Source organism: Pongo abelii, chromosome 22 (genome assembly GCF_028885655.2).
Source record: "Pongo abelii isolate AG06213 chromosome 22, NHGRI_mPonAbe1-v2.0_pri, whole genome shotgun sequence".
In the NCBI taxonomy this organism is placed as follows: Eukaryota; Metazoa; Chordata; class Mammalia; order Primates; family Hominidae; genus Pongo; species Pongo abelii.
The window spans coordinates 48741708-48765382 of record NC_072007.2 but is presented as its reverse complement, the minus strand read 5'-3'; the positions used below and the strand labels follow the sequence as shown (position 1 = coordinate 48765382).

The window sequence follows — 23675 nt, the reverse complement described above, 5'->3', positions numbered from 1 at the left end:
GTGCATGTTCTATGCATCTAGCCAGTGCGGGCACTGTCCTAGCCTGTGCAGGCTGCCTTCACAGAGCCCCACAGACTGGCTGGCTGAAACAACGGGACTCGAGCTTGCATGCTTCTGGAGGTTGGAAGGCTAAAATCAGACACCAGCAGGGCCAGTCTCTGGTGAGGTCTCTGTCCTTGGGTTGCAGATGGCCTGGCCACCTTCTTGCTCTGCCCTCACATGGGGGGGAGAGAGAGAGAGAGAGAGAGAGAGAGAGAGAGAGAGAGAGCTCTGGTCTCTTTCTCTTCTAGTGAGGGCACTAATCCCATCATGGGACTCTACCCTCATGACCTCATCAAACTGAAATTACCTCCCAAAGGCTCTCTCCTAATACCGTCACATTGGGAGCTAGGGCTTCAAAATATGCATTTTGGGAGGACAGAAGGCAAGGCCTGTTTTTGGCTTTTCTTTTCTTTTTTTTTTTTTTTGAGATGGAATCTTACTCTGTCACCAGTCTGGAGTGCAGTGGCGTGATCTCAGCTCACTGCAACCTCCACCTCCCGGGTTCAAGCAATTTTCCTGCCTCAGCCTCCTGAGTAGCTGGGACTACAGGCATGCCCAGCTAATTTTTGTATTTTTAGTAGAGACGGGGTTTCACCATGTTGGCCAGGATGGTCTCGATCTCTTGACCTCATGATCCGCCCACCTCGGCATCCCAAAGTGTTGGGATTACAGGCGTGAGCCACAGCACCCCACCTGTATTTGGCTTTTCACACTTGTCCTTTCTCCCCCAGTCTCTTCCGCCTTGCCCTTCTTTGGTTCTCTCTGTGTATTGTGAGAAGTCGATGGAGACATGCTCTTTGATTGCCATTGTAATGGAAGAACATTTCTTCTTCTCCTCCAGGAACTCTCCTGATGAATGCAGTGTGGCCAAAGGCGGGAAGATGGTGGGCAGCCCAGACACCGTTGGGATGAACTATGGCAGCTACATGGAGGAGAAGCACATGCCACCCCCAAACATGACCACGAACGAGCGCAGAGTTATCGTGCCAGCAGGTCAGGTGCCCACAGCTTCACTGCCCTCGGCAGATCACAACTTCCCCAAGACTAGGCTGAGCCTCAGGGAGCTCTTCTCCCCCACCTGTGGCATTGATCACATCTCCTTTGTCCAGAGCAGGGCTTGTAAATGGGAGCTGGCAGAGGTCTATGTATGGGGACATGTTCACAGATCGACAGCAAAGCAAGAAAAATACACTTGTATTTAAAAATACAAGTATTTAAAAAATATGTGAGACAGCAATATGTAGCCCCAGCTCTTTATTTTGCCACATAGAGAAAAATACACACACACACTACATATGGAGAGAGACAGAGAGAAAGAGGATGTCCAGGCAAACATGCAGGCTTGCTTGTGCACACACACATATGCACACGTGTGTATATGTCTATGAAAGGTGACCTTTCTAGGGAGGAATTGCCCCTTCTTGGAGATTATTGTTCCAAATATCCTGTCCTTCATGAGGTGCTATTTATGATAGATGATAGACTTGTTTGTTTTTAAAATTCTCTTATCTGGCAAAATAAACATTTGGGAGCCATATATTATATTGCTTTCTTACATGTTCCCTTAAATATTTAAAATTCCAGCTATCACTGGCCTGTAATACAGATTCTAATAACCAGAGTAACTCTTTACCACAAACATAATTCAAAACCAACCCAAAGGAATAGCTCTTGAACTTGAAAGACGTACCAAGAACTTATTTATTTAGCCAAACTAAAGGTAATAGAAAAAATGACTTAAAGCTCCTCAGAGGATACATGCTACGTAAAACCAGAAATATAAGAACAACAGCAACAGTCACCAGTCACTGAACCCTTACCCTACAGGAGACATTTGGATAAATGCTTTAGAAACATCATCTCAAGCAATCTTTGCAAATGGGCATCTTTCTCATGATTTCCCTGATGAGGAAGATGAAGTTCAGAGAGGTCCACCAACTTTTCCAAGGGCATTTGGCTAATAAGAGGCCAAGTTAGGACTCAGGCAGGTCTGCCTTACTCCTTTAGTCTCTGCCTGTTGGCATTGGATTAAATCTCAGCTGCTTACAGCAATTTCTGTGGATTCCCCCCTGTTACTCGTTTCAGCCATCTGGTTACCCTGCGGTCCTGCCTCAGGGATTTGAATTTGGCGTCAGCTCAGCCTGAAACCTTTGATTCCAGGTAGTTCCATATCATTTTCCTTCACCAAGTATCCATGCCAATGTCATGGCCTCAGGGAGGCCGGTCCTGAGCACTTCCGTCTAGAATTGCTCTCGTCTCCACCTGTGACTGCCAGTCTCCTGTTGGCCTGGTTTTTCTTGATTTCATTCATTCCCATCTGCCGTTATATTGCATGTTTATGTAAAAGTTTTCTTATTGGCCAGCCATGGTGGCTCACACCTGTAATCCCAGCACTTTGGGAGGCTGAGGCAGGTGGATCATGAGGTCAGGAGTTCAAGGCCAGCCTGGCCAACATGACGAAACCCTGTCTCTACTAAAAATACAAAAATATTAGCCAGGCATGGTGGCAGGTGCCTGTAATCCCAGCTACTTGGGAGGCTGAGGCAGGAGAATCACTTGAACCAGGGAGAGAGAGGTTGCAGTGAGCCGAGATTGTGCCATTGCACTCCAGCCTGGGCGACAAGAGCAAGACTCTGTCTCAAAAAAATTAAAATAAAAAAATAAGAAGTTTTCTTATTATCCTCTTCCCTGAATAGAACGTAAGCCCCACAAAGGCCCTATCTCCAGGGCCAGCTGCAGTGCCTGGTAAGTGGGAGGTGCTCAGTGAATATTAAGGGAGGTGGAGAATGGATGAACGGACACCTCACCACTGAGCTGTACTGTACAAGTTACTCCTTGTTGGCATAGTAGCCAAGGGCATGCATGGGTGAAATCTGCACAAACTCAATTCTCCCTTGCTCCTGGGGTCACCTAAATTAATATCTGCGAAGTGTGACGGCAAACAGGTTAGATTCCCTCCATGGTGTGATTTTCCCTTTATCTGAGTTGGATCACGCCCAGTGGGCTTCTGTCACCTTCTAGACAGAAGAGTTCAGGAGTGCAGAGTACTTTGCAAAACATCTGGCCTGGATTTGTATCCTGGGTTTCAGCTTAGATTTGTCACCGTATGACTTTCAGCAAACACGTGAAGCTAGTTCGATGCAGTGGGGTGTGAAAGGGACCATCCTTTGGGGTTGTGCCTGATTTCAAAGCATTTTTTAAGACTTATAGGAGACACTGATGGCAGATTACGAAAGGGAGAAAACTGTCCTTAGTATTTGCTGAAAGGCAGTTGACAGGTACAGAGGCCATGCATTTGGTTTGATCTTGACAATGCACCTGAATGCCTGAGACTGCCTCACTTGCTGCTGTGCCTCGGAACAGGGGGCTGTTCCTGTTGGATGGGAAAAATAGAAACACAAATGTCCCAGGTGCCCACTCCAGATGTGTGGCACATAAGCAAAACTTGGGGGCTGGGATGTGCCTGGAGGAGAGGCAGGAGGGCAGGGGTGTGTTGCCCAGACACTGGCTGGTCATGAACAAAGTAAAGTAGACACCCAAAGGAAGCCCCCTAACCCATCTCACCCTTTGCCCTTCTCCTTAAGAATATAATTTCTTCAAAGGAGACAAAACAAAGCGTTTAGATCTCAAAGATGAGAGAATCCATCTGAGAGGGCCTGCACTGAAGATTCCTTGCTTGATTCCTCATTGAATCACAGACGTAAGAGGTAATGCCTGGTACCATCTTCTAACTGGTGAGGCTGTGTTTCCATGAGGCCATCAATATGCTTTGATGTCATAAATATCCTTTTCAGTAGGGCCAGACTTGAGTCTTTCTACACTAGGAAAGTATTTAGAAAATAAGAGAGATATTTGTGTGGGGAAGAGAACAGAGAATCAACTGAAGTCAGAGCACCCAGGATTTTTTATACATAGTAGGTGCTCATCAAATATTAGCTGGATGGATGCAAGGATAGCTCTGCAAATTGGCTTATAGTAATAAGCATTGATGTAAAGGCTGTTTCCTTTCTTTGGAGGAAAGTACTCTTCTCTTCAGCTCTTCCCTCCTTCAGTTGCTTCATGCCAGTGTAGGCAGTTATTCAGTTAATAGTGTTTGTAAGAGAGCTAGTTGTGGCTGATTTTGCAAGTTGTGAGTCTTTCAGTTATTGGTCAAGCTTCATGTATGTGTGCTCATACACACACAGAGATGAACACACACACACACACACACACAGCTTCATTGCACAATCTGGACAATTTTCCAATGTGGCCATGAGGTTGCAGGACCTCAGGCAGCTGTACCAGCTGCTGTATCCATCCCCATGGTATCCAGGCACCTCACTAAGGCAGATTTGGGGCACGGAGTACCCCATGTATGCAAAAAGAATTCTCCAGACCTGGTCCTGAGTGGTTCACATAGTCCCTACTACTTAGAGACATTGCTTGGCACTAATGCAAATCACACGGATAGCTGAATGAAAAAAAAAAACATCAGTTATTCCTAAACATTTGTACCATCATCAATACATGCCGATGTTTATACACTAGAGATAACAGTGGTCCTAATAAACACTGATGAGAAAATTTGTACTGTATGGAGACTGAGAGATAAAACCACAGAGGAGTTGGGGGGCTTTGTCCGTGTTCAGATTGGGTTCTGGTACCTGGAACCCACTTTTGAGAAGTGATTCCCTCAACCCTGGTTTTGAGACTCGTGATCTTGAGTTAATAAAGAAGCCCATAAAAAAAGTGTCAAAAAAAAGCCCATAAGAAAGTGTCAACTAGAAAATATCCCTAATGAATAAATGTAGACTGTCACTTGATATATTTACACTGCCTCCTATTTCAGAACAGATTTAAGAAAGCTCACATAGATACATATGAAAGAGCATGGTAGAATCCACTTTTTAAAAATAAAAGAATATGGAGTATGGACTAAAGTAAAAATTGAACAGAGAGAGAAAAACGAGTGAGGTTTACACGCACTCGTGTGTGTGTGTGTATGTGTATTTTTAATTGCAACTTTTAAATATTGCAGAATTGCAAAAGGTAGGTGTTATTTGGCTTCGAGGTATCATCAGGCAGTATGAAAGGGATAATTCAGTGCCCACAGGATAAAAAGAAAGCAAATGTGAAAAGACAGTCCAGCTATTAATTCTGAGTCTGGAGGAAGATGTGTTCCTCTGTTTGTCCTAAGGAAGATAGGGGCAGTCATGAGCAAAGCGTTCAACCAGTAGCGCCACCAGGCATTCCGGGCAGCCCTGGTTTGTGCCTGTTGTTCTGGCAAGACTGTTGATTGTGCCTTCCCAAAGGGTACTAGTTAGGCCATAATTCACATCTCTGGTTTTTATCTATGTATTTGGTGCATGTATCTCTAAATCTAGGTGGATCTTTCATAGGGCCGGGCAGTTTCTTCCATTGTTGTAGACCCAAGTGTCATTCAGTGAAACCAGTTGTAATAAGAGGGGCCTGACAAGTGCGACATCCCCCATGCTGGTTACATGGCTCTTTTTTGGCCAAGCTTAATTTGGAGGTTGACTAGAACGTGTTTTTCTTTTTCTTTCTTTTTTTTTTTTTTGAGACAAAGTCTCTCTCTTGTTCCCCAGACTGAATTGCAATGGCAGGATCTCAGCTCGCTGCAACCTCTGCCTCCCAGGTTCAAGTGATTCTCCTGCCTCAGCCTCCTGAGTAGCTGGGATTACAGGCGCCCGCCACCGCGCCAGGCTAATTTTTGTATTTTTAGTAGAGATGGGGTTTCGCCATGTTTGCCAGGCTGGTCTCAAACTCCTGACCTCAGGTGATCTGCCGACCTCGGCCTCCCAAAGTGTTGCGATTACAGGCATGAGCCACCACGCCTGGCCTAGAAAGTGTTTTTCAAAGTATGGTCAGAATCACTTGCATCAAGATTACCTGGAAAATTTATGATTAAAAGTACACATTTCCTGCCAGTCACAGTGGCTTACACCTGTAATCCCAGCACTTTGGGAGGCCAAGGAGTTCAAGACCAGCCTGGACAACATAGTGGGACCCCATCTCTACAAAAAATTTTAACATTAGCCAGGTGTAGTGGCGGTTCCTGTAGTCCCAGCTACTTGGGAGGCTGAGGCAGGAGGATTCTTTGAGCCCAGAAGTTTGAGGCTGCAGTGAACCATGATTGCACCACTCTACTCTCACCAGGAAGCCAGAGTGAGACCCTTTCCCAGACACACACACACACACACACACACAAACACACACACACACACACACACACTTCCAAATGTTCCAAACCTGGGTGTGGGGTTGGAGATTTTATATTATTAACATGCTTATTGTATATGTAATTTTCATGTATAATAAGGTTGAAAAGTTCTAATCTAGACAGAAGATATAAATTTTACTTTAATGGACTTGAATTATTTTTAACAAAGATACGCTTTTTCACTTTTAGAAAAGGCGAGTAGACAAAAAGGAAGGGTAGAAATAACTAACAGTATCGCATTAACATTCCAAAAAAAAATTAATTGAAGAATCACTCGTTGCGCTAGTTACTGTTACTCTTTAGGTGTTGACCATGAACATGGAGATGTGCTAACCAAGTGGCTAACAAAGAGGAAGGCACAGGCTCCATTCACTTCTTAAAAGTTGCAAAATGCTGACCAAAATGCAATAGGACCTCTGGCTTTAGCAGCTTATAGCATTTTGAAAGATTTCTCTTTTTCTGTTTTATTATTATTATTTATTTATTTATTTATTTATTTATTTATTTATTTATTTTGAGATGGAGTCTTGCTCTGTTGCCCAGGCTGGAGTGCAATGGTGCGGTCACGGCTCACTGCAACCTCTGTATCCTGGGTTCAAGCAATTCTCCTGCCTCAGCCTCCTGAGTAACTGGGATCTCAGGCACCTGCCACCACAGCCAGCTAATTTTTGTATTTGTAGTAGAGATGGGGTTTCACCATGTTGGCAAGGCTGGTCTCAAATTCCTGACCTCAGGTGATCCACCCACCTCGGCCTCCCAAAGTGCTGGGATTACAGGCGTGAGCCACCGGGCCTGGCCTCTTTTTCTGTTTTAATTCCCTAAAATAGGTGCTAAAGTGTTGAGCTTTTCAAATGCCTCTGCTTCTATTTTTAAAATAATTCACTTTCAGCATAGACCCTTGCGATAATCAGTAATCTCAGAGATAAGAGTAGCCACATTCTTCTCTTCACTGTATCTCTTCACTTTCTTCATGATTAATTAATTCATTAAACTCTTACTATGTTCCATTTACCGTGAATAAAAGCTCTAATGAGATTTAAAATCACCTTTTCTTGCCCACCAAACACGTGTGGCTGAAGCTACAAGATTTGTGTCTTACTCAGACCCCCGTGCTAGGACCTTTCTATTCCGTTAGAAAGTGTTCATTGAGTTCCCATTACTCTTAATCACTGAGGAGATGACCGAAGGCTGTCAGAAGTAGCTAAGACCCACCCATGTGGGGTGAGTAGTTTTTGACAGACAGAAGAAGGTGTGATTGAGAGCTCAAAAGAGTGACTCAGACCAGTGTTTCAGAACATGTGAAGAATGGAGATTGGTATGACAGGACGAATCAAAAACAGCTTCATTTATACCCATGATGATGTGATTTCGAAAGCCCTTTGCAGCCTCTGCTGTTTTCCTCTGCCACATCCGCAACTCACGCGCTGCCTTTTCACCACCCGGTGTCCTTGTCCCTGCGGTTCCCTCTCTGGAATGCTCTTCCTCATTCTTCCAGACGTCTTCGAAATCCGCCCTGTCAAGGGAGCCATGCTTGATCCTCTGGCAAATTAATCACTCCTCTTATGACATCTTACCAATTCTTTTGTTATCACACTTCGTTTTGTTTCATATTGTATTCTCAAATGCATGTATATACTTACTTAAATATGGATATTCTGCAAAGGATTTGAGATGCTGTGTGCACTAAACTACTGATGGGCATGTGCCCAAACGACTTATCAAATAGAAATTAGGAATCAGTGCTAAGGCAGTTAAAAATACAAATGAGAAGCCAAGAGCATGTGAGGGAAGAATGCAGCCATTTTGACCACATGCTTGCCCAAGATGCTATACTTAAGTTTCTAGTATGGCTTTGAGCTTCCTGGCAGCCAAAATGAAAAGAGTTATTTGGGGAAATAATTTTTCCTTTCAAAAAAGAAGTTTCACAGGGAAGGCAATGTTTATCATAGTGTAGAATCCTAAAAGAAGGATCCCTTTTGGGGCCACTGGGGCCACAAACCTGACCATCGACCATCTTCCTGCCACAGTTGCAGCACTGCATTTCAACAGCCTATTTCTTGTGACATCTTCTATGAGCGCTGAGTTACATTAGAGAATAGCTCAGCACAGGTAGAGGACAGACACCCAGCATGAGTCTTTGGCAGTCTGGTTTCATGTAAAGAAGGGATCTTGAGTTCTCAGAGTGGTAGAGGACTGCATAGTTTTCACATGATCCTCCCTAAATATTGACATTCCCCCACTGGGCTTTGAAAGCCAGTGAATAACAAGTAATAGAACATACCCTCCGACCAAGCCCTGATGGCTGATACATTATGTTTCCAATCCTCTTAGCGTGAGTTATTTATAAGCTTGTCTGTTCTATTAGATTGTAAGTTTAGTGAGGTGGTGATCATGTTTTTTGTGTTCTCAATCACCAGACAACACAGCCAGCACTTGGATTCTGTGAGGAGGAGAGTAAATGTGATTTATCAAGTTAATGGTAATCTAGATCTAACTCGTGGGAATCGCAGACTCTGCAGGGGTTGCAGGATTCTTGGCGGTCTAAGTTCAGTCTTCCTTTAAACATGAGAAAACCAAGACTGAGAGAGGTCAAATGACTTTCCCAGGGACACTTGCACAACTGGGTGATAACAGAGCCTATTCTCAGGCCTAGAACTTGTTGGTGAAATGACTTGTGTCTTCATCTTTCTTTGTTACATCCCTGAACACACCCGAGGATCTCTTCCGCTCTGTTGATACGATGAGACATGCTTCTTTAATCTTCTGTTTAAATTCCTGCTATGCTCAAACAACTAAATAACAAAACCCACTAAAATAGAAATGCTAACATCAAAGTTTATTATGTGTATTTTAAAGTTATCAGCTGAATAGTGGTTGAGGAAACCACCATTGGGTTAAATGTGAGGCTAAAATGAAGTCATTTTTTTTAAAAAGCAACGACAGCTACTATCTATTGATATGCAATGTTGTCAGGCACTTGGACACGCACTTGGTAGAAAAGGTATTATCTCATTTAAATCATGCGACCACCCTATGATGTAGGTACTCATTATCATTCTCACTTGACAGTAAAGAAACTAAAACTAGAAACGCTAAGAGAGTTGCCAAAGATGTCACAGCCAATCATTTGAAGAGCCAGGATTCGAACCCAGTTCTTTTTGACTCCAGAGTCTGGGTTTTTCTTCCTAAGCTGCGCTGACAAAAATACCCAGGGGAGAACACAGGAATGGGATGAGAGAATATGTTTGTTAAATTGTTGTAGACATTCTGCAACAGCCTTTTCAAATAAGACTTAAGTAAATAAAGAAGATGGAGAGGGAATTTTGCAAAATAATCTACTGTGTTGCCCAGGGCTAATTTTTACATTTCTACAGTGCTAATGATGTTATCTGTTTTTCTTGAAAGTCAAAGAAAAGAATGGAATTGAAGACAGATTTAGCATGAGCAGCTGGGTAGGTGTTAATGAATATACAAAAAAAAATGTTTAAAATAGGTGATTTCAGTTTGGTTCATCCTGTGTTTAAGATGCTTCTGGGACACCTGCCAGGCAGTGTGGTGGGCCTAGAGCTCAGGATGGAAAGTCCTTTATCGGGAGTCACAGCACTTGAGTTCTAAACTCTGCCATGTACTAACTGTGGGATCTGGGAAGCTACTTAATCTTGCTGTTTCTCAGGTTTTTCATCACCAAAATATGGATGATAATAATTCCTACTTCATGTGGTGCTATATGGATTAAATATAGCAATATGTGTGACATGCTTAAACAGTACCTGGGATAAAAAGTGCAGTTCTTCTGTTTATATTTGGGTCTGGCATCTGTGAGAGCGCCCTGGGGACTCAAGATATAGACTGGCAGAAACAGCTGCCTGTTACAGGTTAAATTGTGCCTCCCTCACAAGATATGCTGAAGTCCTAACCCCCAGTTCCTTAGAATGTGACCTTTTTTGGAAATAGAGGTTTTGCAGATTTAATCAAGTTAAGATGAGGTCATTAGGGTGAGCCTAATAAAATGACTGGTGTCCTTACACAAAGGAGAAATTTGGACATAGATACACACAGAGGGAAGATGATATGGAAACAGAGGGAGAACTCCATGTGAAGACAGGCAGAGGTTGGACCGATGCAACTGCAAGCAATGGAACATTCAATTGCTGGACAGCACCAGAAGCTAGAAGAGCCAAGTACAGATTTTATCCACAGTCTCGGATGGAGCAAGGCCTTGCTGATATCTTGATTTCAGACTTTGATCCTCCAGAACTATTAGACGATGAATTTCTGTTGTTTCTAAGCCACACATTTTGTGGTACTTGGTTACGGCAGCCCTAGGAAAATAATACAGCATGCATGTTGTAGTTCAAACATGAGAGCAAATAAGAATGCCCAAAGGTATAGATGGAGAGAGGAGAGGGGTAGGACAAGGATGAAACTCTGGGGTTAGCAACATTTAAAGAGAAGACAAAGAAAGAAAACCCAGGCAGGGAGGAACCTTTATGTGGAACAAGCCATTGCATTTCTAAAACATGATGAGCACACGCAATGCTGTCATGGAATAACTAACGGGAGGCAACAACAACAAAAGAAAACAAAGAACAATAACGATCATTATCCAAAAACAAGATGATTAGTTGAGAATGGTTTCATCCAGAGAAATAAATCAGTGTGTCAAAATGACAAAGCTATGTTTAGAGCCTAACAAGAATAATTTAGTCATGTATTTTAAAATAAAATACACAGAATTGTAGATTCTCAAACAAGTAGAGGACAGGCACTCTTTCTTGCCATTTTTGAATCTTTCATAGAGGATTATACAATTCGTATAAGTAATTTTTGACAATTGATTAATAAATGAATGAAGTAAAGCATAACATGAGTTAGGATGATGGCTGCATTAAAAATGAAAACTATTCAAAGTAAATAGGTAAAAAGTATGCAGAGAGGGCTCTTGGTTCTAGTAAAATAGAGAGGTTACTATAAAATGACCTGAAAAACATTCCTTTTGCAAAACACCTGGAATTGCTGCATAGAGTTTAATATCCTTTTAAATGCACAGCTGAACTGGGAAGAAAGTCAATGAACTCCTTAGGGACTAAAATAAGGAAAAAAGTGAGAATAGAGCATAGCAGCACATTCTTATGTGACACCTGGTTGTCCTAGGTTGCTATAATGCAGAGATTTGGGTTTTAAAGGTCAACTAGGGGCAAGGAATGAAATCTTGAGCTTGCACAAAGCAGGGAATTGGAACTGAGCCTGTCATTACCCAAGTCCCCACTCCATACACACAACAGTGTGTGCCAGGAACTCTAAGGCTGAGAAATTAATACAGAAAAATGGTCATGGGCTAGTGATAATCTGGGAAACCTGGCAGAAGTAAATACGAAATCTTCATGGAGGGACATGTCTTCAACCTACGCTGTACAGAATTCCTGCAGATAGAGACCCACTAAAGATGACTCTGTCACCCACAAATTACAAAAAAATAGCTGAAGAGAGATCTCTCCCAACCAAGATTTAACAGAAACAACGAACGTGATTAAACCCTCAAGAAGGTTAAATAATTAAAGTATTAGATAAAGAGTATAAAATAAATAAACTTTTTAAATATTAAGGAAGAACATAAGGAGTCAAAAAGAGAGTTTGTTGCTAATTGAACCTCACTTCAGATAATAACAAAAGATTTAATTTAAAAAATGGATCCTAGAAGAAGGGAGTGAGATACAGGAAGGAAATGGGAGCAATGAAATTGATTAAGGTGAGGGTAGATCTAGAAAGAAATGGCTGTAAAATGACAACCACAGCCTCCTAAGTAGGGAGTAGAAAATTCAGTGGAGTAAAAATGTGAGGGAACATTGTCATGTAAAATCAGAGATGGATGATTCAAGTATAAGCTTTCTAAATTACTGGTGATTAAACTTAGATTTTGTTTAAAGATTAACAAGAAAGAGAACCAGAATGTCAAAGAGCCAAACCAATACAGAAACAAAGAAAAAAAGTGAATGAAAAAAAGTAGATCAATCTGATTAGACACTTGGCAAGGAGAAATAGAGAATGGACTAAGAAAGTTTAACATAAAGCACAAAATAAGATGGTAAAAATCACATAGATCGGTAATAATAAGTGTAGATAGACCAAATTTGCCATTAAAGACAGAGAGTGATAGACTAGACTAAAAAATACTCCACAATCAGTTATGGGTTGTTTACAAAAACATCTTGCACAAACAGAGATTGAGAGTTGACAGAATAAGATACACTAGTCAAAATTGAATTTTAAAAAAGCTGACAAAAATAGAAATAGAAAGCAGACAAAATATACTTTCAGGCAGAAAGCATAACTGGAGATAATTGAGGGTCATTGCATAGTGAAAAAAGGCTAAATTCATGAAAAATATATAATAATGATAAACTTATATGTACCTAACAACATAGCCTTGAAATATGTAATGAACTGCAAAAAGAAATAGTCAAGTCCAATTTAGTGAGATATTTTAATTTGCATTTCTCAGTAATTGATAGGTCAGTGACATTAAAATTAAATATACCTTACCAAGAGTTTTTTTTCTAGAACTCTGTACTCCCAAATTAGAGAATATGCATTTCTTAAGCAATCAAGGAACATTTATAAAAATTGACCATGCACTAGGCTGCCAAAAGAGTAACAAACCAGAACTTTTTAAAAAGCTAATTTCAGCTGGGCACGGTGGCTCACACCTGCAATCCCAGCACTTTGGGAGGCCGAGGTGGGTGGATCACCTAAGGTCAGGAGTTCCAGATCAGCCTGGACAACATGGTGAAACCCCATCTCTATTAAAAATACAAAAATTAGCTGGGGATGGTGGCGGGTGCCTGTAATCCCAGCTACTCGGGAGGCTGAGGCAGTTGAACCCAGGAGGCAGAGATTGCAGTGAGCCCAGATCATGCCACTGCTCTAGGTCATGAGACTAGGTGACAGAGCAAGACACCATCTCAAAAAAATAAAATAAAATAAAATAAAATGTTAATTTCATATAGACTCTATTCATTGGCCAACGTGCAATAAAATTAGAAATCAATACCAAAACAATAAATGAACTCTACATATAAGTTAGAATTTAAAAGGCTCAGAAACAGTCTTGAGGTAGGCTCTTTATTTGAGATCAAATTTCCATTTGTGATGGAATGAATCATTGCCCAAATTTAAGCCAGTTCTCTCTATTGGACCTGCTTTATAAATGTAACTTCTGTCCTCCTGAGGATGCAAGATGTTAAATCTTATTTTTGCAGGCTTATGAGTGTCTTGGACAGCAGATTGGCTGACTTGCCCAGGGCCTGGATTTATAAACAAACACCTCACTAGGCTTGTGATATGGCTTAGAGGTACATTTTAGTTTTTATTTTTTGATGTTTTTTTCATAACCAAGAGTAATTTTTTTCTTTTGGGAAGCCAATATTTTACATTGATATTATTTAAGAAAAATAACATTCAGGACTTTCATTATCACCAGTTTGGCTTTTATTTAATCTTACTTTATTCATTTCTCTAGAGGGGCCTCTGAAATAGGATGTTTGCCTGTGTGAGGCATTTTGTTTCACAAAGGCACAGTATGTCTTTGGCAATGCAGTACCCCTTTGCCTGATTTAAATATCTACTCAATATTTTCCTGGCAACAGTGGAACTCTACTAGGTCAGAATCCTGTTTCATGGAAATATTTTTTTAAATGTCAGCCTTCCTCCCTCTCTCCCACTGCTTATACCCCAACTCCCACTCCACATACAGAGTACATTAACAGTACAACTCCAGAACTCTGTGTGTAATGGTTTACTTTTATTTATTTTTTAAATTCCAATTTACCAAAGTAGATTTCATAATAACCATGTAACTTAAGATACGAATAAGAGGCTTCAGAGAGTGATGGCTTCTGTTTAGCCTGTGCCATGACAGTTTACCATTTTGTTGTGCATGAAATGTAGAATGGTGACACAGATATTTTCAAAACAATTGGAATGGAAGGCTGAAAATGAACAACTTATCTTCAGTGGCTTATGATTCATCTGACAGAAGCACCTCCGAAAGTTTCTTAAAATAAAATTATAAATTGGACTTTTGTGTCTTAATGAGGAGGCTGCCCCTGTGATAACAGATTTTGTTCTTATTCCATTTTAGCAGAGTTTGCAATGCAAAATCAAGTGTGTGGATGCATTCTTTTTTTGCAGTATGTTATTGTTGGCAAAGTGCTTTCACATCCATTATCTCATTTACTTTTCTATTCCCCTAACATTTCATTTAATTACCCACAGAAAAATATAAAACAAATTCCAGAGAGGTTGACGTTTACTTCTAGTAAATGGTTAAATAAGAATTCCAATGTGGGTATTTGGATTCCCAATAAAGCCTTTTATTTTCATCACCAAGTTTTCTGTGATTGGTGTCATTTAAGATTTTTAAAAATTTCTTAGAAATTTTCAATTACTCTGAAATCTCTAGAAATGAAAATCCAACCTTGTTAGCAAGACTCAAGGGCCTTGTTGATCTGAGCCCAACTTTCATCCCCATTCTCATATGTTGCTGTGCTCTCTCTGAAATCCTCCACTGCAGCCACATCAGATTTCTCCCTTTTTCTTAAACATGTCAGATGAGGCTGGGCTAAGTGGTTCCCCTAAACCAAAGAGCTTCTCTCTACTTCTGTCAAAATCCTCGCTGTTAATCCAAGCTCACTCTCCTGGTAAGCTTTTCCCATTTTTCCTGGTTGGTGCTACCTCTCTGCACTTCCACTTCCTCCTTGGATCACGGAGTCTTTTTTTTTTTTTTTTTTTTTTTTTTGAGACGGAGTTTTCCTCTTGTTGCCCAGGCTTCTGGAGTGCAATGGCGCAATCTTGGCTTATCACAACCTCTGCCTCCTGGATTCAAGCAATTCTCCTGCCTCAGCCTCCTGAGTAGATGGGATTACAGGCATGCGCCACCACGCCCAGCTAATTTTGTATTTTTAGTAGAGATGAGGTTTCTCCATGTTGGTCAGGCTGGTCTCAAACCCTTGACCTCAGGTGATCCACCCGCCTTGCCCTCCCGAAGTGCTGGGATTACAGGTGTGAACCACCACGCCCGGCCTGATCACGGAGACTTAGTTCTGCTTTGTGGTTGTGGTCATAGCTGCCTCTCTCAGTGGATCCTTAGTGTTTCTCTTGGTCTTGGACACTTTGGAATCTCCATAGTACTGGTGCATATAGCCATATGCACAATGCTTAATGACTTTTACTTGAATTAAATCTATCTTAGTCCTTATCCTATTCAAGTCATTTCTCAGGTCCTGAAATTCTCCACATTGTTTTACAGAAGAGAAAAATGAGGTCCAGTTATAAAATTAAATGACAGGTTCCAAACACGCTGCTACCTGGAGGCAAGAGGTGTTCCTACCTAGGGCAGAAGGTCGCACCTAAACGTAGGCAAAGGTGATGCCTCGGCTGGGGCTTATGCTGTAGTTCCCTCCCCTTCCTCCTACACATGTGTGGTTGGGGTCAAGAAAGGAGGAAGACAGGCCTGCTGAATCTCATAGGAACTCGTGAGCCCCTTTCTTTGATTCCTGGCGTGACAGAAGCCATAAAGCTTTGCTGAGATACCATGAACTGTGGAGGAGACTAGAGAGACTACTGGGGCTCTCCATGGAGTTAAAAGGTTAGGGCCAAAACCTGACAGCCTGGACCCAGTGCACTGACCTGAACTCTAAAAACCATCATCTATAGCTGCAGCATCATTGCCTGGCCAAAGTAGTGGAGGTGGAGTTCAGTGTGAGCAGAGACTAGGTCTTCAGTCTTGTTATCACTTCACTGCCCAGAGATTTGTTAAGTGTTTCCTCTGTGAGAGCATCTAGGACAGATGCCCAAAGGAGGTGGTGAGTGTAGGTGAGGGCACAAGAAGGTGCTAGTCCTTCATGCTGTGGGTGGCATGTGGCACAGGCATGGAGGCACTGGCTCAGGAAATGTAGGGTGGAGGGGGAATGGTTGGGAATGACACCCATGGAACAAAGGACTGTGTGCTTCACGCTGGGGAATCTGGGCTTTTCCCCCTGCAAACTGTCCTCTATTGCAACACCTCCGGAGTGGGTCCAGGAGAGTGGTGCGAATGCACAGGAGAAAAGGAATGCCCTCATTTCTTCTACCAAGTGGCCATGTTTTGTTTTCACCATTGTTTGCTTAGAAATTTATAGGGCAGAGGTATGGAGATCAAATGCTAAAAGGATGTGGGAGTGTTCTGACTTCGTGTAATTTTACACTTTTCAGATGAAGCAATCTATATTAACAAAATATAAAAGAAATTGAAACTAACTTTTTATACTCTTGACAGCAATTTTATAAAAATACTTTCACATATATACTATATATAGGTAGTATATATAGCATATATGTAAGTATATATTTTATATATATTATATATTTTATTATTTTATAAAAATATTTTTATAAAGTATTTTAGTAGTTTTATTTTTTATACTTTTTATAAAATGCTTTGCATAGTTTCATTTTTTTAACTTTTCTTTTTGTTTTTTTACTTTTATTTTTTATACTTTTAAAAAATACTTTTTATAAAGTATTTAAAGTATTTTATAAAAATACTTTCACATATATTATATATAGGTGGTATATATAGTATATATATAATATACATTAAATATATATATTTATATATACCCTTTGTAGGACCATGTTTTGGTTTTGAAAAATAGAGAATACATTTTTTATAAATAATTTGTAACCCAAGTATTCCATATTTATTATAGAAAAATGAGAAAATATAGTTTAGTGAAAAAGACAAATCTAAAATTCCCCATCTCCTTTCCCTCAGTGACAACAGTTCACATTTTGCTGTATCTCCCTCTGAATTTCTTTCTCTGCAGATATTTATATATCTTTGCAAAATACAATGATATCATAATAATATTTTGAAACTTTAAAATGCAAGCTACTTTGAACATTTTATCATATCAGTAAATATATTTCAACAGTGTAATTTTTAGTCTCTAAATATCACAGGAACATTCCTAAATGCATTACAAAACTAGTTCTCTTTTGCTGGAGATTTAGGGTGTTTCCAATGTTTTGCTATTATAAACAACACTACAAGGAACATCCTTGACAATAAATCATTGCACACATCCTCTATTATTTCCTTAGGATAAATTTCTAGAAATGGAATTTTTAAGCCAGGGAATCTGCACATATTTAAAGACGTTTGATTGTATTGTTGTGTTGTATTGTTGTATTGTATTGTTGTGTTGTTCATCAGAAAGGTTGTAGTAATTTATACTCATATAGGCAGAACTCCGGAACTCCAGAACAGCCTTTTACCAACTCAAACTGAGACTTGTAGAGATAAGTACAATACAGGTTGAGGACTTTGTCTCTGGGGTCTTGCACCTGATTCCCTTAAAGGAAAACTGAATGGGCCATGATAACCCTTGGCTTGATGAGCGAAACCAATTAAGGGGTACGCCAAGGGATAATAGAGAGATTAAACTTCTCCTTTCACCATTTTAACACGAACCTAGTGGCTTTCAGACAATATGTTTATGTGTCATTTTGAGAATATCCGGTTCCACCATTTAGAGAAGAAAGTCTATTCCCAGAATGAACTTATTTCTAGGAAGTACAGTTGTTACATTAAAAAAAAAAATAGTCCTCCCATTTTGTTAAAAGCAAAACAAAACAAAACAAAAAGGTGGGTTTCGCTAACATCAAAGGGTGGAACTTATAGGGAATGACTTGGGTAGGATGGGGGGTCTTCTCTCTGTGAGGGCTGAGCAAACTATCCTCTGCACAGAACCGAAGATAAAGATAACTTGCCCTAAGACCTCAGTATGATCCATTTTTGTAGAAAGAGGAATTCTGACATGTCATGAAAAAAGAAACACTTTATCTCTGAAAGCCAAATTCTCAGCCAATGACGAAGAGTCATCTGAACTTCAGTGAACTGGATAACATTAACCTTCCATATCTACATTCAGTTTTCACAGACTAACAACATGTTTCCAAGTGTTTGGATGACAAATAAATATGTACACTTTTCTGTCATCACTGCCGTTGGAGTTTTTGTTGATATTCTCTCTGTAGCAAAACCAGAGTTCCCTTTAGTTTTCAGGTTCTGCGCACTGATTTTTTTTTTTTTTTGAGATGGAGTCTCGCTCTGTCACTCAGGCTGGAGTGCAGTGGCCTGATCTTGGCTCACTGCAAGCTCCACCTCCCGGGTTCATGCCATTCTCCTGCCTCAGCCTCCCAAGCAGCTGAGACTACAGGCGCCTGCCACCACGCCCGGCTAATTTTTTTTTTTTTGTATTTTTAGTAGAGACAGGGTTTCACCATGTTAGCCAGGATGGTCTCGATCTCCTGACCTCGAGATCCACCCGCCTCAGCCTCCCAAAGTGCTGGAATTACAGGCGTGAGCCACCGCGCCCGGCCTGCGCACTGATTTTTAAGTGAGAATGTGGGTGTTTAAATATTGGTAGACATCCAATGCTAGCTGGTCAAGTTGAAGATGGATGTGCCCTGTAACTCAGAAATCCCGTATCTAGGTACTCAGCCAAGGCCAGCGTGTCCCCAGGTTTCATGTGAAAATGTAGATTCTGGTTCAGCAGGTCTGGGTGGGGCCTGAGAGTCAGCAGTTCTAATTAGCTCCCAGGTGATGCTGATGCTGCCCGATTGGAGGACCACGCTTGGAATAGTGAGGCCCAGAGAAGATGATCTGAACCTTGGCTGCTCATTAGAGTCACCTGGGGGAGCTCTTATCAACTGTGATGCCCAACTGCCCTCCAGCCTAATTGGAACAGACTCTCCCAGGGGAGACCAGGCATCACTAGTTTTTCAGTCTCCCCAGGTGATTCCAACAAGGACCCCAGGCTGTGGACCAGTGTGGACTCATTCACGCATACGCAGGGAGATGGACAGGGGATGTTCACTAAATAAATTGAGACTATTCACATGGGGGAGGCCTGAGAGCTGCTTAATGATTGAGTATATCTTTGTGGATTAACTTGGCTACATCTTGAAATTATAACATTGAGTGCCAGTAGCAAATCAGATATCGTCTATGTTAACTTTAAAAACACAAAACAATAAATGTGGTTTAAATGGTAAAAATATTAAAATATGTATAGGAATGATACATGTACTAACTTCAGGATAGTGGTTACTTCTAACCACTGGCTACTAACTTCAGGATAGGTGTTTGCAGTAGGAGAATGGAATGGGAAGCATAGGTTCTACTGGACCTGCAATAATTTCCTTCTTCTATGTAGCTGAAGGGAAGAAAGGGAGGGAGAAGCGAAGGAAGGAAGAGGGAAAGAGGCAGAGGAAGAGAGCTCTGGGTGTATGACTGGCTGGCTGTTTCTCACTATTATTATGGTTTACCTCTGTAAACCTAAAAATGTATTGCAGCAGCATGCTACATGCTCCATTCTTAAGTAGCCTAAAATATTAGTGGGACCAAACAAACAAGGATCTGAAAGTGTTAGCTAAAATGTGACTCCCACACCTGACTTTCATTCAAGAGGATTGAAACATCCTGGCATGCCTGACCCCCAAGGGCTTGTCTGGGGAACTGAGATCTGTGCTCTTAGTTTACAGGTGGGACAGACACAGAAAGGAGACATAGCTGCCCACAGCAAGGTCCAGAAAGTGGAGAAATGGTGGCATTAGAACTCAGGGCTCCAACTCCCTGCCCATGTGTCTCTAAGGGCTCGGGGCCCAAGGGAGCACCTGCCCCATTTACCACACTCTGAAGACCCTACCACTGAGGGTGTTTACCACAGGACATCCCGGCTGGCGTTTCTGTTGGAGATCACCTGCTCCTTCTCCCCAGGGCCCTGCTCTCCCTGTCCCATAGGTAGCAGTGGAGTGTGACGATGTGGCCTGCATCCTGTGGGGTATTTGTGCTCGCCATAGCCAGCTGTGGAATGCAAAAACCACTCACCAACCCCACTCCTGCAGGTGCTGGTTAATTGCAAAACCAAACACCCTGCAGGAAAAGTCTGGAACTGACAGCTCTCTGTGAGGAACGCTGGCTCATAAGAGGGGCTAGAGTCTTGGTGTATCTATGTTTCATTTCCGATTCTGTGGTCAGTATTTTTCAGTATTTTGCATAAATACTGTTATTATTATTTTGTTGTTGTTGTGATCTGTAATTAGCACCTTCCTGATATGTGTTGCTTACTCTTATTTCCATATAAATATACCAGTAGTTTTCTAAGGAAAGGAAGTTTCCTCTTATTCTTACTCATTTTAAAATGAATAAATAAAATTGAACATAAATGAGAAAAAAGAATTTTTAAAATCTTATGCCTACAGGAAACTTTAGATTGAGCAAAAAAGAGGGTATGTGATGTGAATAATCCCAAGATTCCAGAACTATTCACTTTAAAGACAATGATCTATGGATGTGAGGCAGCTTTTGTCTTTCCCCCAAGATGTTCTCCTGGGTAGCCAGGGAGGCTGGCTGGAGGCTGTGCTTGTGGAAGGCAGCTGGTCAGAAATCCCACGTGGATGGGGATCTGCCCCAAGATGCAGATCCCTGGCTTCAGGAATTGACTGAATGTGTTCCCACCCCTTTCAGATCCTACGCTATGGAGTACAGACCATGTGCGGCAGTGGCTGGAGTGGGCGGTGAAAGAATATGGCCTTCCAGATGTCAACATCTTGTTATTCCAGAACATCGATGGGAAGGAACTGTGCAAGATGACCAAGGACGACTTCCAGAGGCTCACCCCCAGCTACAATGCCGACATCCTTCTCTCACATCTCCACTACCTCAGAGAGAGTAAGCTCCCCCTTCCTCCAAGGATAGATGGCTGTGGCTATGGTTCTCATGACCTGAGCTTCAGAGGGTTCTAACAGGTGTGCCGACAGCATCCTCCTGCCCTCGCCCAGTTCCCATTGGGAATCCGAGGGAACCACACGCTTGGTATGTGATGACTTAGGGGAACAACATCCTGGCCACATCACATGATGAGAAGTAGTCAGCGCTCTCAGGAGAAGCCAAAATTCATTTCCACACTCAGCTGCCTCCTCCAGGGTCCTGCGACCAAGAAGATGGAATGTCAAAGGGAAAGGAAGCGTTAACTGGTCACACATTAGTTAAGTCTCCATGATACCCCAAATCGAAATAGAATCATTAAGGCTTCTCTTTCATAGGAATTAGGGGGATTATTCTCCCTAAAGCTACATGAAGCCCCACTTTATATTCTAACCTGAGCACAGAACAAGGGAAGTTTTCACTTTGTATCATGTGATTCGGCTTAACCTGACAGAAAGGGATGGCATGTTGGCATGAATCCAGAATGTTTGCTGCATGCTTTAATTTCTACAACGTCCAGCATGGTAAGAAGGAAGTAGTGTGACAGACAGTGAGGTGGATAAATTCTCCTCCATTGCTTTGCCTGGCATCCCAACCACTTCTTCCCTGAATTAAAGACGGGCCCCCATGTGGGTTTTAACATGCTAACAAGTAGCAGGTTGATGGAAATAGTTATAAGCTGTCCGTGATGTTAGTGTGGGAGTGGGGGAACGGTTTTCTTTCTTTCTTTCTTTTCTTTTTTTTGTAAGAAAGGTAATTCTCTCTCTCTCTTTTTTTTTTTTCATTTTGATGTCGCTTTTTGTTTTGTTTTGTAGCTCCTCTTCCACATTTGACTTCAGATGATGTTGATAAAGCCTTACAAAACTCTCCACGGTTAATGCATGCTAGAAACACAGGTAATGCTGGCCCCGCCCCTGCCTCCCAGCAAGAGCGTAGGGTCTTATGTACAGGTTGCATGCTTTCATGGGAAACCAGTCAGCACGTGTCAGGAAGACAGAACGCAGGTAGATGATTCAGAATACTTTCCAATACTTAGGATGTACCACAGCCTAAAGGAAGGTGAAGCCCTTTGGTTTTCGGAGCGCTTCCCAAGCACCCCACTGTGATTATCAAAGGGTTCCTTTTTAACCAGGAGACGTGCAGAATTTGCCTTTAGCCATAACTTTAGCTCACATTTGCCGGATTACAGTCTTCTTCTGGTAGTCCCAATATATTCGCTGTGCTGACTCTGTAGACACTAAAAGCATGTTCAATATAAAAGGGCCCTTAGCAGCCTCCTTTAATTTTTTCCATTTTTATTCCTAAAGAAATATTTGCTAGGATAAGTTGGAATTTTCTTTTTCCTTTCCAATAAACTTTTAGGCTATTTGATTTGTTTTCCTATAGACTTTGTGTGTTTGCAAAAGGCAGGAGGGAATTTCTGTAACATTTTGGGAGCTTTTGTTCAGAGGGAACTGTGCTGTAATTTTGGAGAATATGAAATTAGTCACTAACCAAATGCCTGTTTTCTATCTCTAACCATTGACTCTACATTTGACTTATTTATGTATTTATTTTGCCTGAGCCTAAGTAGGGTTTAACACTGTGCCTCATCCTGGCTAACCTTCCTCCCTCACCCCCCGCTCACAGCAGAGGCTGGGTTTTCTGTGGATGAATGTGTTCCTGGTTCACATCCATCTGCTCTTTCCTAATGGAGAGAGTTCCGGAAGCATGGCTACCGGCTGCTCACCCCACTCTGTTAGCTGCAGGGACCCTCCACAATCACTCGGGCTAGGGAGGGAGACAGGAAGTGCCAGGAAGCCTTGCAAGTCAGCCAGTTAACTCAGGATCAGCCCTCACATAGAAATACAGCTATTTTCCCAATATTTACCATTTTATTTTAAAATATAAAATGTGAGTGAGTCCCGATTTGAGTATTATAATGAAATTGCTCATTTATCATGGTCTTCTATATTCAACACATTGTCTTTTTAATCTGAAGTTTTAAAAAACCTGCTTTGAGTTGGTAGTACACTTTTTCAATAATTTTGGTTGCACACATCAGCCTGTTAGTGACCTTGTGGCCAGAAATAACAGATAACTTAGAGGAAGTTACTTCCCCTTCTTAGGAAACACCTTTGAGCTATGCACATTTTCTGATAATTTCACATTGATTTAGGAATTCTTTAACCATTGAGTGAAAGTTTCAAAAAAAGCTCCAAATGTATTAATTTTGCTATTGTTAAACACAGAAGCAACCAATGAACAGGACAACAAATTCCAAATGGACTGAACTGTGAAAGGGAATTTTCTCAGCTAACAACATGAGTTTTGGTCAAAAGAGAGAAAGGGAAAACGCATTTGAATAGAGATGTGAATTAATTATTAATAAAATCCATATACTCTTAGGCTAAATACTTATAATTGCTTGATACTACTTTCCAAGAGCTTTGTAAAATATATTATGGGTTTTTATACAAGTTGAAAAATAAAACATGTACCAAATAATTTTTTAATAAAATGAGATTGCCCAGCGGGAAGTGGGATTGAGGGGGACACAGATAGGGCTTCATCAAGAAGCTATAAAATCAAAACACAAAACGCTTTATAGCAAATGGGGCA

General features: G+C 41.3%; 1 protein-coding gene across 3 annotated transcripts in view; it reads left to right on the top strand.

The window, feature by feature from the left end:
* The window catches only part of ERG (ETS transcription factor ERG), a 284031-nt gene that overhangs the window by 239507 nt on the left and 20849 nt on the right, over positions 1–23675 (top strand). For all 3 annotated transcript variants that reach the window (XM_024239531.3, XM_054542518.2, XM_002830677.5), the window contains 3 exons: positions 884–1035; positions 20835–21038; positions 21890–21970. In XM_024239531.3, the coding sequence (XP_024095299.1) occupies positions 884–1035; positions 20835–21038; positions 21890–21970 (437 nt within the window). The remainder of the gene's footprint in view (positions 1–883; positions 1036–20834; positions 21039–21889; positions 21971–23675) is intronic.